The 20942-nt window shown below is 36.2% G+C and overlaps 1 protein-coding gene across 4 annotated transcripts in view; it reads right to left on the reverse strand.

Moving 5' to 3' along the window:
• VTI1A (vesicle transport through interaction with t-SNAREs 1A) overlaps positions 1 to 20942 on the reverse strand; it is a 276222-nt gene that overhangs the window by 191318 nt on the left and 63962 nt on the right. For all 4 annotated transcript variants that reach the window (XM_030031577.2, XM_030031578.2, XM_030031575.2 and 1 more), the window contains one exon: positions 16291 to 16375. In XM_030031577.2, coding sequence (XP_029887437.1) covers positions 16291 to 16375 — 85 coding nt within the window. The remainder of the gene's footprint in view (positions 1 to 16290; positions 16376 to 20942) is intronic.

The following is a 20942-nucleotide window of genomic DNA, read 5'->3' on the forward strand; positions in this document are numbered from 1 at the left end:
TATAGTTATAAACCGAACTCCTTCTGACGTACCACATAAGCTGGATTCTGAACAAGACTTTTTAAAAATTAAAACATTGTGGATTATGTTATATTTCCTTCTCTTTTGGGTAAGTTAGACCCAGTATCAGTCCTAAGAGCTTCTCATCAGTTAAGTAAACAGTTCTAGTGATTACAGAGAATATTAAAAGGGAAAATAATGCATTAGATGTTTGTAGCAGAGTACTGGGAGTTTGAATTCATAAAGCTTTTTCTTGAACTCCAGTACACCTTAAAGACAACGCTTCCAGAGCGGAGAATTCACCAGGTGCCAGACAGCCATTAAGGCACCATGAGAACTGGCACTGGCACCATCTTCCGTAACCCTGAGACCTGCCTGCGGTCATGTTGCGATCCAGCCACTGCAGCACAGTGTTCTTAAGCAGAGTAGGTAACTTCCAGGTTGAAAAACAAATGTCTGCAGAGTCAAGGAGCCACATTTGGCTTATGATCAAAGAGTTTGTCTGGTTGCCCAGCATGTTATTCCCAGTTCTACTACTCAAATTCTGATAGAACATGGACAATTTGGCACTTTGAACACCTGGGTGCTGCTCTGCAATCTGTGTGGGCCGAAGAGATAATCCTAAAGTGTAAAAATGACATGATCTCTCTACTCCTGCAGTATGACCATGAACTTTGCATGCTCCCCAAATCTGCCATCCTCCCGCATCGCTTCTGTTTCGGTCTCCTGTAGAAGGATCCAAACTCCTGGGTTACTTTAAGATGACTCAAAACATCAGGGAGAAGTGGGGAAACTGTTCCTACTATTTGGGAAGTCTGTATAGGCTTACAGATACTACCCTTCCTGACCATTCAGGACTTCTTCTGTAAGACAGAAAAGAAACTGCATAATCACCACAAACACCTTTCCAGACCAGATCTGCACTGGCCTCATTTATCTGAACCTCAGAGATTAATCTAGCTTGGTGCTGCCTTTTTTTTTTTTTTTTTTTAATCTCATTATGCTTTGGTCTGCCTATCTACAGAATGAGTATAATATCATTGACTCTGTCTCTAAAGAGGATAACATGGATGCACAAACGAAGTTCTGGGAGCTCATGATATTAAAGGGCAAAACCATATAACCATCAAACTGGCAAAAAACCTGCAGCCACTTCAGTTATTGTAAAAGTTAAACTGTTGCCTTATTTTTGCATTTGAATACCACTCACGCTGTCATTTAATGAAGGAAAAGTTTTCTAAACATAGCAATCAGTTTGCCAAGATCACTGCAGATGTATCAGACAGAAGTAATGACTGTAAAAGGCTGACAGACTTGTGCTTTGTCTTCTGTGAATGAAAACACTACTCTCCAGACCAGATAAAAATCAGCCCCTGCCTTTTTTGGCAGTCAGATCATAACAAGGCCAAAGTAATATTAAATCATTTATGAGGTTTTTAAGATTAAATATCAAAGTGATATATATGCAGAAGGACTGTTACGACATTTGAATTTCAGCAATAGGCATTTTTTAGGCATTTCAAACTATGTAAAACCTGACATTTCAGTGTTTATATACAAAACCTGCTATGATACAAAACAACACCTCTCCATCAATACTTTGTCATTTTAAACTTTTTGTTATGTAGTCACATAGTTATATTTCAGGCTGCTGCAGAGCAGATTCTTGCCTAGAAGACTGTCATCCTTATGCAAATAGGAAAAATCTACTGTATATTAATTACGATTTTTATAGTGATCACTTTAAGTCTCCTCATTTCCAGTAGTCAGTCTTTCATCCCCCTTATTTTTCATGTAGAAATGTTCTTTTGGCAGCTAAAATATAGTACTTTTATGCAATGTTTTGATGCGCACCAGAGAAAATGAAATGAAATGAGCTGGACTACCCAAAAAAGGAAAACAACACAGGTGATATACGACTGTTCAGGGTATTATTTTCATGAGATATGGGAAATAACATGTACTGCTCATCAATTATTCCATAATGTATAAAGCCTGTCTCCCCAACCTTCTAACAGCCGGGATTGAAATGTTTTGACATGATGATCTCTAGGTGGAAATACTGAAGGCGTTAAAGTACAGATATAAATAGGTGATAATGAAGAACAAAATGTGTACCATTTTCTTGCAGTCATAGTTTGCAAATTAACAAGCTGCTATTGATTTTTCTTTGAGGTCAATAACAGCATTTATTGATCTCAGAAGTTAATACTCACTGAGGTCAATATTATATCTCAGGGGTCAACAAATCTGGATACTGACTTCTATTTCCTGTCCATATATAAATATTACATAGGCAAAATGGGCAAATTTAATCTTTGGAGATAAGAAAGCACTGTATTTGACACGATACAAAAAACCCCAAAACATTAAAAGTTAAGAATAGAGTCTACCTGGATCATTTTCAAAGTTTTCAAATACTCAAACCCTTATATTAACCTAGAAGTAGTAGCTTCATGAGCTCTGTCTTCAGTTCTGACCCTAATGCCTCCCAAGTACTGAATGGTCATTCACAGTGTTATTTCCCAACACCAAAAATGAATCCCTCTTAGATGCTACTCAATATCAAGTAGACATTAACATATTTCACCAAATTAAAATAAAGCTCATAAGAAAAGAAGTAGCCAAATAACAGTTGTGGGCTTTCTGGTTTTTCTTATGCCTCATTCTTTCCAACATGATCTCCAGCAAAATCAAAAGAAACTTTCCTACTGCCTTCAATGAACTCCGGAGCAGGCCCTTGTAAAATCACCCTAAGTTTTCTTCTCATTTGTAGTTTGTTACTCAAGAATTCACACGTCTAAAGAAAAATCAGAAGTGAGCAATTAGTCTCCTGCTAATTTACATGGACAAATATCAGTGAAGCTCTAGCATACTCTTGGAAAACAACTGGCAAGGAAATAAATTTCAGGAAATGCCAAGCCCATACAGGTATTTTTGCAGCTAAATACTCCATTATAACAAATGGTCAATAATGTAATGTCTCAAAATATGGAAGTTACATATTAGATTTCTAAAGAATTATATTTGTGTGAAGAGATACTATTAAACTTACAGCGCAAGCAAGGCACACTGTGTGCATTACTGGCAAGCATTTAAAATGGCCAACAAGGATACTACAAAACTTTAATAACATTCAGCACATTCGCAGAACTTTACAATTCAAGGACTTTTTATCATTATGCAAAGCAGAAAATGTTATTTTATGCATGAATAAGCTGTAACAGAAAGGCTTATAGTCCACAAATTGTACAGAACTAAAACTGTTAATATTCAGACTCCAGACCTGTGTTGTAGATACGAGTGAAAACACGGGTCATCTGGTTTTTGGCAACAGGACCTTTCTTCGAATGTTTGAGCAAGCAAAAAGTCAACACAACAGGAGACAATATAAAGCTACTTCCAGTGTTAATTCAATATTTTACCTGCCCGTATCAAAATTTTGCTTCAAATTTCATAAATTTCCAAGGCAAATATTCAAACATTCATTTGCTACCAAAACATAGTAGTTCCCAGAAAAAAATGTATATATAACGATGCAAGTATGTTATGCAGAGCATTACAGATGAATAAAACGTCTTGTTTGTTACAAATGGTCTAAGTTTTAAAACATTTTAAGAAATATGATTATGCAAATAACTATCTATGTATCTAAGAGAAAAATGAAGTGAAATAGTAAGCATTGCTCTTTACAAACATACAGAAATATATATTTGGTTTAATGGAGAAGTAAAACCCTGCAATTAAATAACTGCAGTCAATCTTATTTTAAACCACTAGTTTAAATTATTTTCTTAATGAAACACTTGCTCTGTTTGCATAGCCATTAAAACATGGCAATTTCCCCAAATGAAAATCTTTCAAACTCAATTTTGTCCTTTCTGGGGAGTCAGGAGGATATACTATACCTCTATATAGTTCTTTAAGGGCTGTGTAGGTTACGGAATATTCTTCTTATTTATGTGATTTATATTTTTTAAATTTTGAATTTGAAGCAACTTTTGTGGAAAAAGCATAAAAACACTATTTTGTTGTTTCAGTAGCTGAATAAAAAAACTCAAAAAAAATGTCATCAACATGGGGAAAACAGTAAAGTTTATCCAAGCATATTTTACATTTACAAATGATGAATTTATTCCACAAATTTAGTGTAATTTCCATTTCCGTGGGCCAGATTTTTAGAAGTATTTGTAAGTGTTTTCTCCAAAGATGGAGTTAAGTGCCTACAATTACTTCAGAAAATGGTAAAGCAGGTCTATAATCAAGTACTGTTTTCTTCCATCTGATTTAGGTACCTTACCTGCTTAATTAATTCAGAAAAAGACAATAAATCCTAACTGCAGCTCCATAATTTATTATATTTGATCCTGAATAACTTTTTACTGAATTAAGTGTCATCCTGTCCCACTTTTATATGAACTTAAAACAGTAGAGCAGACTAGCTCGTTTTATGACAATTAATCTACTTCTGAATTCACCATGAACCAGTCCAAGAAAGTAACATTTTTTTCTGCATCTGTTGGGTTATTTAAAATCTAAAATAATTAAGACAATAACTTTTCAGCACAATAAACTGGAATGACAAAAATTAAGGACAGTGTTAAAATTAACGTTTACTCTATTATAAATACTTACAGTAAATATGTAATCTAGCACATGATATATTTATAAATCTTATGCTGATGCTAGAATTTTTGTTGTGTAGAATATTTTATGGCGCATGCAATAAAAAAACCTCCACTTGACTCATTAACATTTCAGCAAGACTCTGACTCATTATTTTAAACTCATCTAAGAAAACATCATTGTTTCTAGACTGGATTTAAAATACATACTCGCCATAAAATTTAAAGCAGTTAATTTTTAAAAATTAAAATAATGAAAAAAATTAATGTGGTATCTAAATTTCATTCTTAATGCTTCTCTACTTGATATTTCACTACTGAAAAATATGGCACTAAACCAGCAAAAGCACTTACATACGGAGTAAAGGAAATATAATCAGTCATTTTCACAAAATTTCTCAAGATGGCATTCCAGCCAATTATTGTAGCAGTCAAGTGCCAAGACATTCAACACATGGAAATCTTACAACATGCAATTATAAAAATCACATTAATACTTTCAAGGCACATGTAATAAAAACATAGAATTATTGCATCTATCTGAATAATGAAAAAAGCAAAAACTGAACAATCCCTTCATCAAACTGTTTTGCATGTTGTCTGTCTAGATCCTCCAAGATTGCTAAACAGGAACCAAATCCCCAAATAGATGAACGCTTCAAAATTTTCACATTTATAGAGTCACAGAGACCATAAAATATGGAAAAGTTCATCATAGTAGAGACCAGCCAAGCAAATGTAAGACACTACCTTTGCACCGATGTTTATCTTTGCAAGATACGCAGCGTAAATTGTGTGATTTATTTCACAAAAATGCAAACCACAACAATTAGCTACTAGATTCAGATTAGCTACCTAGATTCAGACATCATTATGCTGAGCTTGACCTCGCTCATGGTAACAAGCTCTTATCTTGCAAACCTTTTTGGAAATGTACTAAGCAAAGTAGACCACCTCTCTTCCCCAGCATGCACATGAATGCATGTGCACATACACACTTGCAATTCAATATGTAAATATCTACGCTTGGCCAATAACCGGGCTTGTTTACAACCATGAGCATTTATTACAATTGTAATGATTAGGTCAAGAGTATAAAATTTCATATAAAATTTTACATTTACATTTTTGGAGCTAGTGAAGTAATATGAGGTAAATAGCAAATGGCAGAAAAACAACCATAATGGGACACACAGCTGATGCTGGAAATTAGGAGCAAGGGAAGAGTTTGCAAAATATGGAAGGAACACAAAATCACAGAATCAGTAGAAGGACCCTCCATTGAACTAGATGAGTTAGTACAAAAAAACCAAAAAGGCACTCTTGAGCAAAGAAAAAATGTAGAGAAACAAGAATGGACAGATGTGTGTAAGTAGCCTATGACAGACTGATATAAAATTGTGAAACTGTAGTTTTCAAAGCCATGAACAACAATTTTGTGGGTCTACAGTTCCTTACAACACCTGGTAGCTAATAACTAGCAGTAGTTTCTCAAAACAAGGCTGCAATAGCTCAAAGAAAATTATCATGCTAGGTCAGAAAGACAACTGGTACTGCAGATCAGCACTTGAACTCACTCTGACATGAAATCAAGCTAGACAGTAAACAGCTTCTTACACTGAACTCCTGACTCTTTCTGTAAGAATGGCATTAATTTCAATTTTACAATGTATACATTTACTTAGTAATCAAGTAAAATTCATATTACAGGCTATTAGGCCGAGATAAGCCTCATTGTTCAAAAGCAAGACAGTACAAACAAAAGCCAACTGAAAAACAACAAAGTTTTGATTTAAAAATAAAGACTTGGATGGCCAGTATTACTTGCAAAAATCAGAGGTTATGTGCTCACCTGACACACATTACACAAGCAGACATTTCAACTATGACTGGACTAAGTTTCCATAATGTTCAGTACTTATCAAATTTGCTTGCTTGTACATGCAACAATTTGATAATTTTTTTTACTATAAATGCCAGTAATTACGGGAGAAAACATATTCTATAAGCAGGGTAGTAAAATTGTTAGCATAAAGTAGTACGGTATGACTTGAACTACATGAAGAAATATCTAGATAAGCTGCTCTTCAATCATTCCATACTGGGGTGAGAATGACGTTTTTCAATCCGCTGCTTCTATTTCTCGCTTCAGGACAGAAGTTTGGGCTTTCCCCTCCCCCCGTACTTCTTCCAAAAAAAAAAAAAAAAAAAAAAAAAAAGGCATTTGTGTAACTATAACTTTTCAGTCCTAAGTTGTAAAAGGGCAAAATACTGCACTTGAAAGATGATCTGCCATGAAAACCCTTTTGATATTGACTTTACCTAGAAAAGCATGTTCAATACAGATAAATTTTTTCATGTGAAACTTTGTTCTTTAGTGCAATTGGAGGAAAACACTGTTAGGCTGACAGGAAGTAGAAGTAGAAAGCTTCAAACAAAAAAAAAATATATATATAAAAAAAAAACCTAGGGTGAATTTTATTTTGTCAAGTCTAAGCTCATCAACTTTTCTTCTTGATGTACGTTGTAATACAAAGTCTTTGCCCAACAAGACCTCATGCTGTGCAAATTCAGCTGTGCCCATATAGTGAAAAATCTGTTAAAAACTATTGAAAATCATGTTGTTTATTTAGGCACCCAAAATAATATCTCACCAAAGTCTGCTTTTTTAATGAAATACACAGCTTATGTTCTGTAGACAATGAAATCACCAAATGAAGTCATTAAATTAGCAGGGTATTAATATATTTGAAGGTCAAAAGGTGGACTTGTAATTCCATTCAGCTGTGCTCTTTTAAAGATTGTAACAGACTGACTGTCATTGCCAAGCCAGTATCACTTGGAATCAATTCATTTCACTTGGTGAAAGTTCAAAAGAAGTGGTTGTGGCATAGGATGGGAGGAAGAGAAGAAATCATGAGTAAAAGGGGAGAGTGTCTAGGGACAATATATCAGGATTTGAAGTCTACCCATTAAAGACTAACCAGCAGTTCCCAACTATCTGAAACTTTTTGGGCAAGTTCTCTACAACTGATTTTTCTCAGGGAGAATATGAAACCTGATCAAGAGAGCTGCTCAGGCCAACACAAGTTGAACATTTCCTTGCTATAGACATGACTTCACATTTTTTGTCCACCTACTGCAATGGGTTGTCAGGACAACCTATGTTAGATAAAATTCTGACATCTCTCAGAGGCACCTAAGCACGGTGGCTGAGAGTGTTGTGCAAATGAGGAAAGAGAATATATATATGAAGGAAAGACAAAGTGGTGGCTTTTTCCATTATCCCTTTGCCAAACCAAGGTAGTTTGGAGAGTTTACTCGGACTGCTAGAAACAACAGCTACTATTCATTTATATTTTTATTTTTATCCTTCTTTCTTTTATTTGCCTTACGTGCTCAGAACCGGACAACAAACTCTGAAATATTATCACAGGGGGGAAACCTTCCTGAGGCTAAATAATTTCAAAGTTGAAAGAAGTACATAGTGTAACTTCAGACCAAAAAATATAATCACATACCTCAACTTGAAATCTTCACATTTTTATTAAGACAACAAGTCTTCAAAAGCTTTGCTGTGGACATTAGGAATAAGCTACAATGAATACCTTCACCAATAACACCATCTTATACTGCTAAATACATTGGAGAAAGAGGGTCAGCACCAAAGAAGATTACGCTGAAATGCTGTTTTCAGTGATTCAGTAAGAGGTTATTTCCTGTAGAACAGTCTACACAGTAGAGGTGGTCCAATGCAGTGCTTGTGAAATAATGCTTTAAAAGTTATCTTCCGAGTTCAGTTTCTAATTCAGATATTAATATTATTCACAGGTATTCTATGACAAGGGCAAGGTATTCGTGAAAATATACACAGATTTCAGCCTGTATGATTATTTGTCTGGAATGCACGTGGGAAGTACTTAAGCATAAAGTTTCTGATATCTGAAACAAAATGTTTCCATTATTCTAGCATGGTATAAAAATCCACAATCTGAAAACTATGTTTCTAGTACATATAATAAAGTATCTTTGAGAAGTTATTGCAATGTTTTGCTCATCCAAAAATCAGTCTTAAACAAACTTACTTCAACTGGATGCCAGTTCCTAACAAGACTGAAGTTGAGTTGTCCCATGATATGTGGCACAATAATGAATTCCTGCACATTAGTGAACATTAAAAGAACCTGAGACTTCCTCCAGAACAGGGGACAAAATGGCCAAATTTGGATCACTATTTTTCATACGATACCTTAGCAAATCTGTACTACTGAACAGATTTGACATTCCTTATTTGCTGAATTAATGGTATAATCCCAAACCTACTGAGGTGAAAGATAAGCATTCATTTTATTGGAATTCCAGCTGAAAGGTGCTGAGTACCCAAAAGATAAGCTTTTAACAGAAATGGTCTTACAATACTGCATAGACTGTGAAAAAGTCTACAAAATAAGTTTTTCTCTCTTCAGAAAAAGTAGTTGGAAAAGTTTTTTTTTTTTTTTTGGTACTCTGAAGCAGGCAGAGGACAGTACTTAAATAATGAAAAGTCACCATTTCCTTACTTTATGGTAAGCACGTTATGCAATATATTTGTAAATATAGGAATATACTAAAAAAATCCATATCCTGCATTTCAGACACCACACACAAATGCAGAGGGCCACTGAGCAGAGGGAACAGACTTTGAACAGTACCAGACAAGGTTAGGTGGGTTTCGGGGTAAACTTTTCATGACCACAAACCCGCAAGGCCCATACGGCTGTTCGATCAAATCTCTAAGAGGAAACACAGAGCTAAGGAAAATGGGGATGGTGCCAGAACTTGAATAAATATGTGCAGGAGTATCCGGATGGAAACAAAGTAGTAAAGAGAAATCTGGAGCTAGAACTGGGAAGGCCAGAGCCGGGAGGGCTGGTGAGGGGGAGGGAAGGAGGAGGTGGCACACAGGAGGCCGGAGGGAGCAGCTCGGTGACTGGACAAGCGACAAACCAGCAAGCAATATTCAAACCGAAGGTGTAAAAAGCACTTTGCCGGTATCAACAACTGCGCTGTAAAACACTAAGAAATGGAAACCGAGTGGTTTGGTCTCTCCGCGCCCTCTCAATGCTGCTTCTGACTGTTTGTTACAAGGCGGCAGCAGCACTACCTGAACATGTTTCCCCCCACCATGACCGTGCAGCTGGGATACTCCTGAGGCCTGACATCCTCAGAAACAAAAATCTCTCCCTATTTCTTCCTCCTCCCCGCTTTAAAGCCCGGACTATGAAGAAGGGCAGAGGGCTTAGAGATGTAGGAATGCAATATGCCACTTCAAAATGAATTTCTGAAACAATAAACAGATTTTAATAGAAATCAGCCAGCAAAGAAAAAAATTATATATGAAACATGAAATACAGTTGCTAGCAGAAGAAACAGGGATCATGAAAAAGCTCTCTCTGATGGTGACTGGAAACTGCATAAAAACTCATTTCACTGTAGAAACTTTGGATTAAGATTTCAGTAGAAAGATGTTCTGGCATATCAAAGAAACACCTGAGGAGGAGATATTGGTATATGCTCCAGAACTCAGAAGCCCTCTTTCTCTAATGAAAGGTTTTACATACAGTATTCACATATACATGTATGAATAATTCATTAGAGATGAAACAGGTGGATATTAAGTGTAAATATCTGGGACAGGAATAGACTTTTTTTTTTATTTAAAGCAAGGGGCACTAGAAGCAAGGTTCTGATTTTCAAAACTTGGTTTCCATTTCCATACTCTCAGTTATTTGGAGCTCAGATGTAATTGGAATCTGCATGCACCTGAAGACAGACCAGGAGTGTGAAGGTCCAAGTCATATTAACTAATGCAAGCAAATTACTAAGTTGCGGAGGCACAGGACAACACACACAGACCAATGTGATCAGGTGAAGCCCACTTTACTAGAGCATCAGACATCATTTTATACATTAGTTACATCTGTACATGCGTTTAGCTATTTTACTATTGGTTGCACACATTATTCATGCACTGTCCACGCGCCTAAATACACCTAATGATTGGTTATATCAACACTGTACACGCGCATAAACATAAGACATAATTGGCTAGACTAACTAAAACATATGAGCCTTGTTTCAGTCTAATTGGTCAAGATAAACTGCCGAATTGAGGTTGTTTGTGCCAAGTTCTCTTTATCGTGGAATGCGCACCTGTGTTTTTCTAATTGGTATCTTTCTTATTTTTGTCTTCTTGTTTATTCTGTTCAAGGCCTTCTAAAGGCATCTGGAATGCTCTTGTGACCGTTCGCTAAAAATGTTCCACAACACTAAGTATACAAGATTACAACACAGAAGAAGCAACACCCTTTCCACTAGTCTAACATAGCCCTACATGTCTGGACATTAGGGTTTGTTATTTTGTTAAATTAATGTTGGATGTTAAAGCCATTTAAATTTCTTCTAAGCTGAGCAAACACTTTTTAGTTTAATCATAGCAATGCTTACTATATTGTCTACCTGAAAAGCCAACCTCTGGCTCTTGCAACCGTAATGGGATGGAATCAGTTTAGTGGATATACTTACTTAAATCTTTATGGTTTCACATATTTTATGTCAGCTCTGGCATGCATTTCATTTATGACACCTGAACAGCACAACCACCCCATGAAATATGGAGGGAGAAGGTCCTTCAGGGCAGGTGCTTGGGGCTCAGGTTGTTCCATCAGTAAAGGAGTCAGGAATCCAAACCTGCGGCATGCTGCTGTGGACAATGGGCTGGTACCTCAAATTCCATTACTTACATCTGGCAAGATACCTACTGGAGCTGTTTTAAAATAGTTCCCTATTCATGCTAAAGTCATTGAACTTGAAGACTCCTGCCTTCAGGAGCCCTCTATAAACATTTCTTAGCACACTTTCACTGATCCATTCACTGTACTTTCACTCAATTCTGCATCCAGATAAGACAATACCTAGCATTATTTCCTAAAGAAGTAAACACCTCTGTCTAATGAGATTCTCATTTGCTTTCCACCTAGAAGGCTGCCAATACTTTGAGGCAGGTCTGATCATCTGCCTGTCAGCTAGGCTACCACTACATTACATTACATTACATATTTATGGCTCAGTCCAGAAAGGGAGGTTTGACTGTAGTTCATTACAACAGGTGAAAGCCACTGAAATTTTCTTGGATCCCTTAGTACTGAGAATTATTCATGTCACACAAGGGTGGGATATAAGCTGTAGTGTCTCTTGCCCAGAGATATTTCTCCTTTAGCTGTTTCAGAATTACATATTCCTGGGATTCCCAAAGAGTAAGGAGGATTGGAAAAAACATTTTAAGCAACATAAAGTCAAGATTCAGAAGGATTTTCTGTAAATGGAACAAAAGAGTTTTTCTTCTTTTGATTTCTTTTCTTTACAACACCATGTTTACATATTACAAAAGGGATATAAAAACAGAAGTGGAAACAAAATTTTAAGATTCAGTGCAAAGAATACACCTATTACCCACAAACTACAAACTCTTCTAGGAGCACAGATATTTCAGATAGATTCAGAGCCACAGCATAATATCTAAATAATGATCACTTACAGAAGCAAGCTCAACACTTGTTCTCAAATTACATGTACTGAAAGCTATAGAAAAATCCAAGGTTCATGAAGGAAAAAAAATAAAAATAAAAACCTGCAATGTAGTTTTGCCATGAAAGCCTGGACAGCATTCAATGGTTGAATCTCTCTCTTACATTGTCATGAAACAAGGTGAAGTCTATATTATGTAAGCACCAGGAATTTTTTTTCCTTAGAAAATATCTGGCAGTTGAGAACTTACCAAAAGCAATTCAACTGCAGATTACAATGGTCCTCTACAACAAGGTTTTTCCTTCTTCTCCTTGACGGTGTTTTACATTGTTTTACATTTGCGTGTCAATTTTATCTCTGAAGATAAATGAAGCATTTTGAACTATTCCTCATTCAAAATACTCCTGTCTGAGCAAAGATATCTAAGACTCGACAAAGAAGGGGATACCTTACTACACTATATTCTGCAGGCGAAATAAGGAAGTTCTAGAATTCAGTTTGGTGCTGTGGAAATCCAAGCATGGGGAATGGAATTAGGAAATCTCCCCTTCCAAAACGGGAATAATTTTGTGATTCATCAGGATTAATGCAACGGAGTCTCCTTTCAACTAAACCCAGCAATTTTCATGCATTTTTAAAATCCTTCTCATATTCTGAGGGTATATGGTCAGACTAAATGATCTGAAATTAAGAATACTGAGCTCTAGTGTCGTAAATAATGAGTGGTGTTGGAAATGCCTACTAACACGGCCATAAACTTCCTTGTCTGTTCCCTACCAGCAAAGCAGATGATAACATAAAACCAGAAAAATAACCACAAGAAATATTTTTTAAAACAATATTTTGATTTAAAAAAAGCAGATGAGTGCACTTTGCAGTGTTATCAGCCATTATTAAAACTTCCCCTGCTTGGCACAAACAATGGAGACCTTCAAGATCCAAAGAGCTGGTGGTTTACCTGTATGTCCCGAGAGATTTCCCTCATGTGTGTTTGTGCCCTACAACTCAGGCAATTAAAATGCAAATGCTCTGATGAACTCACTGGTCTATCAAATCATCTACTCAAATGCCTCTTACATTTGCAACATACCCCTACAAATACTTAGAATAACGTTCTTCTCTTTACAGTAGGCCTTGAGTACTACAGAACGGGTTACCTGATACTAAAGGCTTTGCTTAGTCCTTCAGGAGGTTTCTGCATAGATTTAAGCATCCTCAGTATCAACAAACGATAGCCAACTATGAAAGTCTGACAGTCAGTGTTGGATTGTGTCTTAGAGATGGTGACATAAGTGGAATCCTGTTCAGACACCACTGAAACCCATGAATCAATGGCACCGCTCAAAGAAGGAAGTCAGACCTTCCAACAGATCTCAGCTTGTATGAACAACTGCACATAAGATGAAAGGCCTTATCAATTTAGAGATGCAAACAGGAAAAAAGCTTCCAATTTATCATGGTAAGTTTCAGGAATGGTAATGTGAAATTGCATTAAATTAGTTATGTGATGTCAGATTAATCCTTAGATGATCACAGGGACAGGTTAAAATAGTATATGTATTTTTGCTGATTAAGGTAATAAGAAAGACCCAAATGTGACTTATTTCAGAGGTGAAAATCATCCAGCATTGTTACAATAAGCAACATACATATCCATAATTGTGAAAAGACACCACATAAATAAAGTAGAATAGATACTTAAGAGTTGTCACCTCCACCTCCTCCTCCTCACAGAATGGCTGAGGTGGGAAGGGACCTCTCGAGATCGTCTAGTCCAACGCCCTGCTCAAGCAGGATCACCTAGAGCCAGGACCATGCCCACCTGGATTTTGAAAATCTTCACAGACAGAGACTCCACAATTGCTTTGGGCTACCTATTTCAGTGTTTGACCATTCCCACAGTAAAAAATTCTTTTATTGTGTTGTGATGGAATGTCACGGGTTTTAATTTGTGCCTGTTGCCTCTTGTCCTGTCACTGGGCATTACTGAGGAAAGTCTGGCTCCCTCTTCTTCATCCCATCCCATCAGCTCTTTATACACATTGATAAAGTTCCCCTGAGCCTTCTCTTCTCCAGGTTGAACAGTATCAGCATTCTCAACCTCTCCTCACAGGAAAGATGCTCCAGTCCCTTAATTCTCTTCATGGCCCTTTGCTAGATTCACTCCAGTAAGTCAATGTCTTTCTTGTACCAGGGAGCCCAGACCTGGAAACAGCACTCCAGATGTGGCCTCACCAATGCTGTGTAGAGAAGATCTTTATGCAACAAAAGTAATAATCAAGGTAAGACAGGGTCTGAGGAGTCAACTCAATGACGAATTGAAACTCCAAAATGGAATATTTTATTTTATTATGAGACCTCAACACAGAATGATCATACAATAACTCCAAAAGTAAGTTCTTTCATTGCACTGAATTAATCTAAATTCACTCATACTTAGAATCATCATGATCTATGCCAGGAACTAACTATAATTAATCCGTTTCCATAAAAATCTTCTGCAAAAATCTACACTACAATGAAGTTAATATTTCCAAATTCATAATCTCCAAATTATTTAATATTAAAACATCATATAATATCGCTACACTACTAGTCTTCACAGAGTTTAGGGAACAAGAACTATATATATATATATATATGTATCACTGCTCAAGATGAAAAGTAAAGATGGACACAAAGATGGGGTGAATTAGTGTGACTCTATGGAATTCAATGCAGTTTCACCTGGTTTTGACACCAAAAGACACCCTTTCCGTATAAATAGACATTTGCACTCCAACCATATTTCTCAGAGATCACCATGGAGATATGCAATGGAAGTTAACATGATCATCATCTCTATAAAACAAATTCCACATGGAGTAAAAAAGGATATAAGATATCTGTTCCCCAAAAGGATCAGTCTGAATTTTTATATACTGTTTCTTTGTGAAAGATCCAGGCTCAACTAAAGCAGATCAGGAACCATTTTTGACCAGTTTAAAATAGTTCTTCTGAAAAAAAAAAGTTATGACCATTGATAGAACAGACCTGAAAATCTGCAGGAAAGCAAACTTAATTGCTAGCAGATGTCCATCTCTACTAATGTGTCATCCTCTGGCATAAGAGAATTAATTCTCCTTGTCCCCTCCAAAATCTACACTGTATGTTCCATACATCCATTTCATTACTGTGCATAGCACTAAGCCCAGAATAATTAAAATGCAGGCACTTTAGTAATACCATTCATTTAACATAGTCATATTTAACTCTACAAGGGTTCAACTTAATTTACCTCTTAAATAAAGCTTGAATTCTAAAAAGATATTGGAATATATCAATTAATTGGGACTCTCTGCCAGAAAATTACTTCGCTGCCTGAACATACATTTTCTGAAACTTTTTGTAACTTTGCGCAAGCTTTATTTAAGGGGATTAGACTTTGGAGGCTTACTATTGCTGGTTTTAAAAAAATCCACTATAAATAGCTAAAACTTAGTAAAAACATTTTGAAAATACCAGCTGACAAGTTGTAGTCAATAAAACAACACATTCAACAATTGAGCCTCAATTTAGCCTTCTCCCTTAATTTTATTCCATCTGTGTATTTCGGGGTATGGTTTGTTTCTTTCTTTCATTGCACAGAAACAGCTGCATAATCAGTCACTGAACTGATTGCAAGAAAATTGAGCTGATAACCTTGTTATATATCATCAGTAGTTAATAACTTATAAATTTATTAAAATGATATTTTTTACATATATGAATAAAAGTAAAAGACAAACAACTGGAGTCTGCAGTGTGTGCTAGCAATCATTGCGGGTGGGTAAACTGACAACATGTAACTGCATATTAAGACAAATGTAGAATTTAGACAAAGTATTCCATCTCTTTTCAGATGTATACTTTTAAACCTCAGGAACTGTTTTCAGTAGATGTCATGCCTTTTAACTTGAAAAAAGATAAGCGCAAATAAGCTCCCAATTGTCTCCCCAATATGTAAACCACATCTCGGGCTGCTGTCTCTGTTTCGCCTTTGAAGTTTCCCTGAAATGTCATGTGTTGTGAAGACTGCTGTGCATAAGCAAGACAATTTGCTCACTCTCAGAATTCTTACCGGTTTCCACTGCTATTTGGTATCCAGCCTCTAGTCTCCGAGATGACCTTTCCAGCCTCTCTGTGTTATCGAGCAGATGTGCCCTCTGAAAAAGAAAAGGGGAGAGAGAGAAAAAAAATATAATCAGGCAGCAGTCTACAATGTTCTCCCCCCCTTTTTAATTGTGCTTTCATATTCCAAAACATAAAAATATCCACATATATTTTATGGAAGAGCCTGTTACAAGGACCACTGGAAGGGGCAGGTTCTATGATGAATCATAATTATGTGTACCAATCATTTTTGTTTTGAAACATGGAATATGTGCTTCACTCTTATTACATGAACTCACAAAACAGAATGCGACTATTATACAGGAAACCTGTCTGAAGAGCATTTCCAAAACAGACTTCCCTGTGACACATGTATGCGAGCACCCATGATTTCTATTCAACTACAGTTTGATGAAACCATCACTTTAAATGCAAGTGGTAGTTTTTAACATGAACTTAATTTTCAGCAGAGGATGTATTTCCTTTATGTGTACTACTCAAGTGAGGTGATAAAAACAACGAGCTATTCATACAGAATACTGAACAGCATGAATATTCTTCAGACTGTTTGATGTAAAAAGATGCAGAAACAAAACACTGGTTTCTTGATTTACATCTCTTATGCCTAAATATATATATGAATATATAAATAATATACACACATGTAGCTGTAAGATATTTTTCCCAGAAGTCATTTGCCCATTTATGAGATAACAATAAACTCTAGTAAAAATGTGTCTTCCAATACATTTTCACTTGGGGAGTCTGCAACAGTGAAAAAGTGAAAGTATTATTTTCATTAGTTTATTCTCCATCCAAAAGGCCAACATTTCAACATGTAAGCTCATTTCCTTTGGAAATTTGATCCTAGACTAATCAAGCCATCAAAAAATATAAGCTTCCCCCCCGCCCCAGTAAAGTAATCACACACAGCTTTCTGAGCACCCCTTTATCCAAAAACAACATTTTGGATATTTGTCAAAAAATATTTCCTACAACTTTGCCTTGTTGACAGATGTCATTTTAAAATTGAAGAAATGCTTTCTAATAATAATAAAAAAAGGAGGTGCCATACATATTATCTGAGTGGCTGTCTACCAAAACGATCTACCTTGCTCTAATGAGCCCCTATGGATCTTGGGAGATGCAAGCTGTATTGACATGCACACTTAAGCTAATACACCTAGACCAGTGCCTCCAAGCTCTAGCAGCCAGGGATGCTGACAGAATATCTCGCTTCTATCTTCAAAGAAAGGAAGTGATTAGTATGTTATCATTACCATTCAAAACGTGATTTCCCTATTCCCTCCCGGCATAGGTGACACATCTCTGAGATGCGGCCAGACGATCGAGGCAGCTAAAGCCACATCAAAGCTTGCCTTGAATTTTTTTCTTTTTTTTTTCCTCTCTTTTTCTTTTTTTGGAAATCATTAAAACAATGCATTTAGATCAGCACAGATAGGACCCAATGTGAAGGTCAGGAAAGCTGCAATAACAGTCTATAATAATTAATAGAGTTGTCTAATACACACTGGATAGGTTAAGAGTAAATTGCAAAAAAGCCTTTTGCATTCATGGGGGGCAGGCCACCAAGAAAAAAAAAAATAAGCACAAGCACTTAATAAAATTTAAAACCATAAGTTACAATGCTGTAATTGAAATCATGACAACAAATAGAGTGGTGCATGTTCTTAGTACTCACGGTCAATCTAGATAATTAGTGTTAATTTTGCTTAATTTTTTTTAAAAGGCACCTTCTCATAACATCTGCAGGTTCCTCTCCATTGCCATTAGAAGAAAAAAAAAAAAGAAAAGAAAAAGGCAGTGCCTTTCTCCAAATACTGCCCCTCCCAATGATATTAAAGAACAACTAGTGTTAAATATTTCAAACTTTGTAAAAAACATCAGAAAACGTAACACTATTACATAGATGTCTCTCAAGGAAGAGAAGAAGAAGAGAAAGGGGGTGGGGGGTGGGCGGGATATAAAGACGGAGTTTAGAAGGTAAGAATCCTAAAAGTTAAGAGAGGAAACACTTTAAAAAAAAACCACAAAACCAAACATAGGCTAGGAGTGAGCACAAGGAGTAGAACATTATAATTACAGATCAGATGTATAGTGCTGTAGTGGTATACTGGAAATTAAAAGACTATCCTGCTATGTTAAGGGAGAGGGGGGGAAATAATCAGATTTCGCATTACAATGTGGAAGAGCTACCCAACAAGTAGCATTTAACTGTGTATTTTTATATACTATATAAGCCACACTTAATCTAAAAAGTAAATTACAAGCCGACAGTTCAGTTCAGTCTTACTGCGAGCAGTTAGAATACTAAAGCCCCATGAACTCGGTGCTAACACTAACTCAGAGCTGCTTCTTACTTGATTTCAGAACCTTTCCACCCAAGCCATTCTACAATGAAACCTAGTTTTTATTATAAAGGGTGGTGTTATTTACATTGTTTGGGTTTGGAGGCACCCTGTGCTTCGGTCAGGAAATCAATGCCCTACAGTAGCAGCTGATGCTTTCAACTGCTTCCCACCCCTCCCCAAACTCCTTCTCCCACAGTATCCCCTGCGCTCTGTGAGGTGGGTAGCGAGGTGATTCAGTGCGCCTTGCAGCTTTCAGAAACAGCTTTCTATCTGGAGTTATATAAGGAAGTTTTGCAAAGTGGCACGCTATCACTAGAGATTTAGTCATTCCATGTGGGCTGGATTCAAACTGAGATCTCAGGAGCTCAAAAGACAGAGCGACACAGCCTCCGTGGAAGCCTGTGTACGGCAAGTGTGCTAGAATAGAGCTCTGTAATGAGAGGAAGCACAGGTTTTATTAACAAACAGTATGGCAAACCACAATTTCTTTTAAGATCAGTTCATACCTCCTTAGGAGAACTATAATTGGGGATGCCTTGATGTTTCACTATGTGACGAGTTAAGAATTATGCCTGAGTCACTGTACTAGCCCTCATTTATACTTTAATGTGCATTTTGCATTGGGTATAAAAACATCATTGCAATCACAACCTATCCAACACATACTGGGTACCTAAGTGCAGAGAACAGAATGCTAACAATTGTTTTTTAAATTATTTCTCTCTCTACCTGTACAATTTTGATCTAGACAAAATAATAAATTCCTTTATTTAGTTCTATTTGCTGCTGCTCTCACAATATGCAGAGAGGAAAAAGTAACTTATGAGGCTAGCAAGGAAAAGCAAAAAAGAAAACTACCAGAAGCAATGTCAACATTTTTTAGGTGGCTAACAAGGAGGATTTATAAGCTCCAAAAGGTATGACTGAGCTCCCAAGTTGCAGCCCTTTGCAATAACATCCTGAATTTTCTTATTTGCCTTCATAGCTATTTCAAAAAGAGGAGCAGTTAAGTAACAGCGTTGTTCTTTATAGCTGATTAAATCTTCAGAGTAAATTTACAAATTAGGAATCTTTATGTTTATAAAACTATAATCTATGTTTGCAAGCAAAAATGTTCCTACTACATTCTTTTACAAAAGCACAGGAGCAGACGTGCAGGTGTTGTTAAAGGGATGAGCAAATGAACCTTGTTCTTCTGAAAAATCTCAGAAATCAGGCTATACAAACCCTCGCAATAATATTGTCATCTGTTTAAATACTGGGACTATTGGGGAGGGGAGCTCAGCAGTGGTGGGAGGGCTTTCATGTGGTTACATGTTTATTTTGTTTAATTTTTTTTGTTAACTGTTTTATTCTGTAGCTTTAACATATTAATATCAGTTCCACAAGAAGACAGAGAAATAAAGCATTCAGGGAACTAGTGAAAGAATCTTTTTATCACAAATATCTTACTGTTTTTAAGAATTCTCTGTAATTGTCCTTAAGCTGGTTACTTTACAATTCTTTGTCATCACCATTTCTAAAACTTACAAATCCTTTCCTGCAGAGCTCAGTATTCATTACCGATATGTCTGGGCACACATGTTTCAAAAAGAAGATACCAGACAAATATGTGATGTTAAAATACTTGTGCTTCTAAATATATTTATTCAAATACTTCACTGGTTCAAACTCTGTACGAAACCCTTCAGAAATCTGACCTGTAAGTAATCTTGACTTTACTGAGACCTTCTTTTTGGCAGCTATTGGGAAATAATAAAAAAAGGCAGTTCAGATACCTGCTTTGCTACAGCAGTAAGTAACAGAAGACATTAATTTCAGAAAATATACTGAAACATTTGAAGAACTGACCATTAAAACAGGCTTCTCTCTCTAAATATTTATGAGTCATTTTATAACTGGAAGAAAGGTGTTCTGGAATACTGATCTCTAGTGTTACACCTACAGATCTACAGCACTCACAAATAAATAATAAATATTGATATGTGTGCGTAGGTCTACCTGTACTGTATTTTCAGTGGGTATACAATATCCAATATAATACATAAGCTACTTGAATGCCTCACACCAAACTCAAAACACTATGAAATACTGTGTAATTTTTACAGTGTTTCAGCACAGGTTTTTACCAAAGCAATGCTTTCACTTTCAATACCACTGTATAAATGTATTTACCCTATCAAAGATTTTGTGATGCAAACATGATTATTACTGTACCTGATTTGATCATGGTATTCTAGCAGAGATC

The sequence above is a fragment of the Aquila chrysaetos genome, chromosome 11 (genome assembly GCF_900496995.4).
Source record: "Aquila chrysaetos chrysaetos chromosome 11, bAquChr1.4, whole genome shotgun sequence".
Taxonomy (NCBI): domain Eukaryota; kingdom Metazoa; phylum Chordata; class Aves; order Accipitriformes; family Accipitridae; genus Aquila; species Aquila chrysaetos.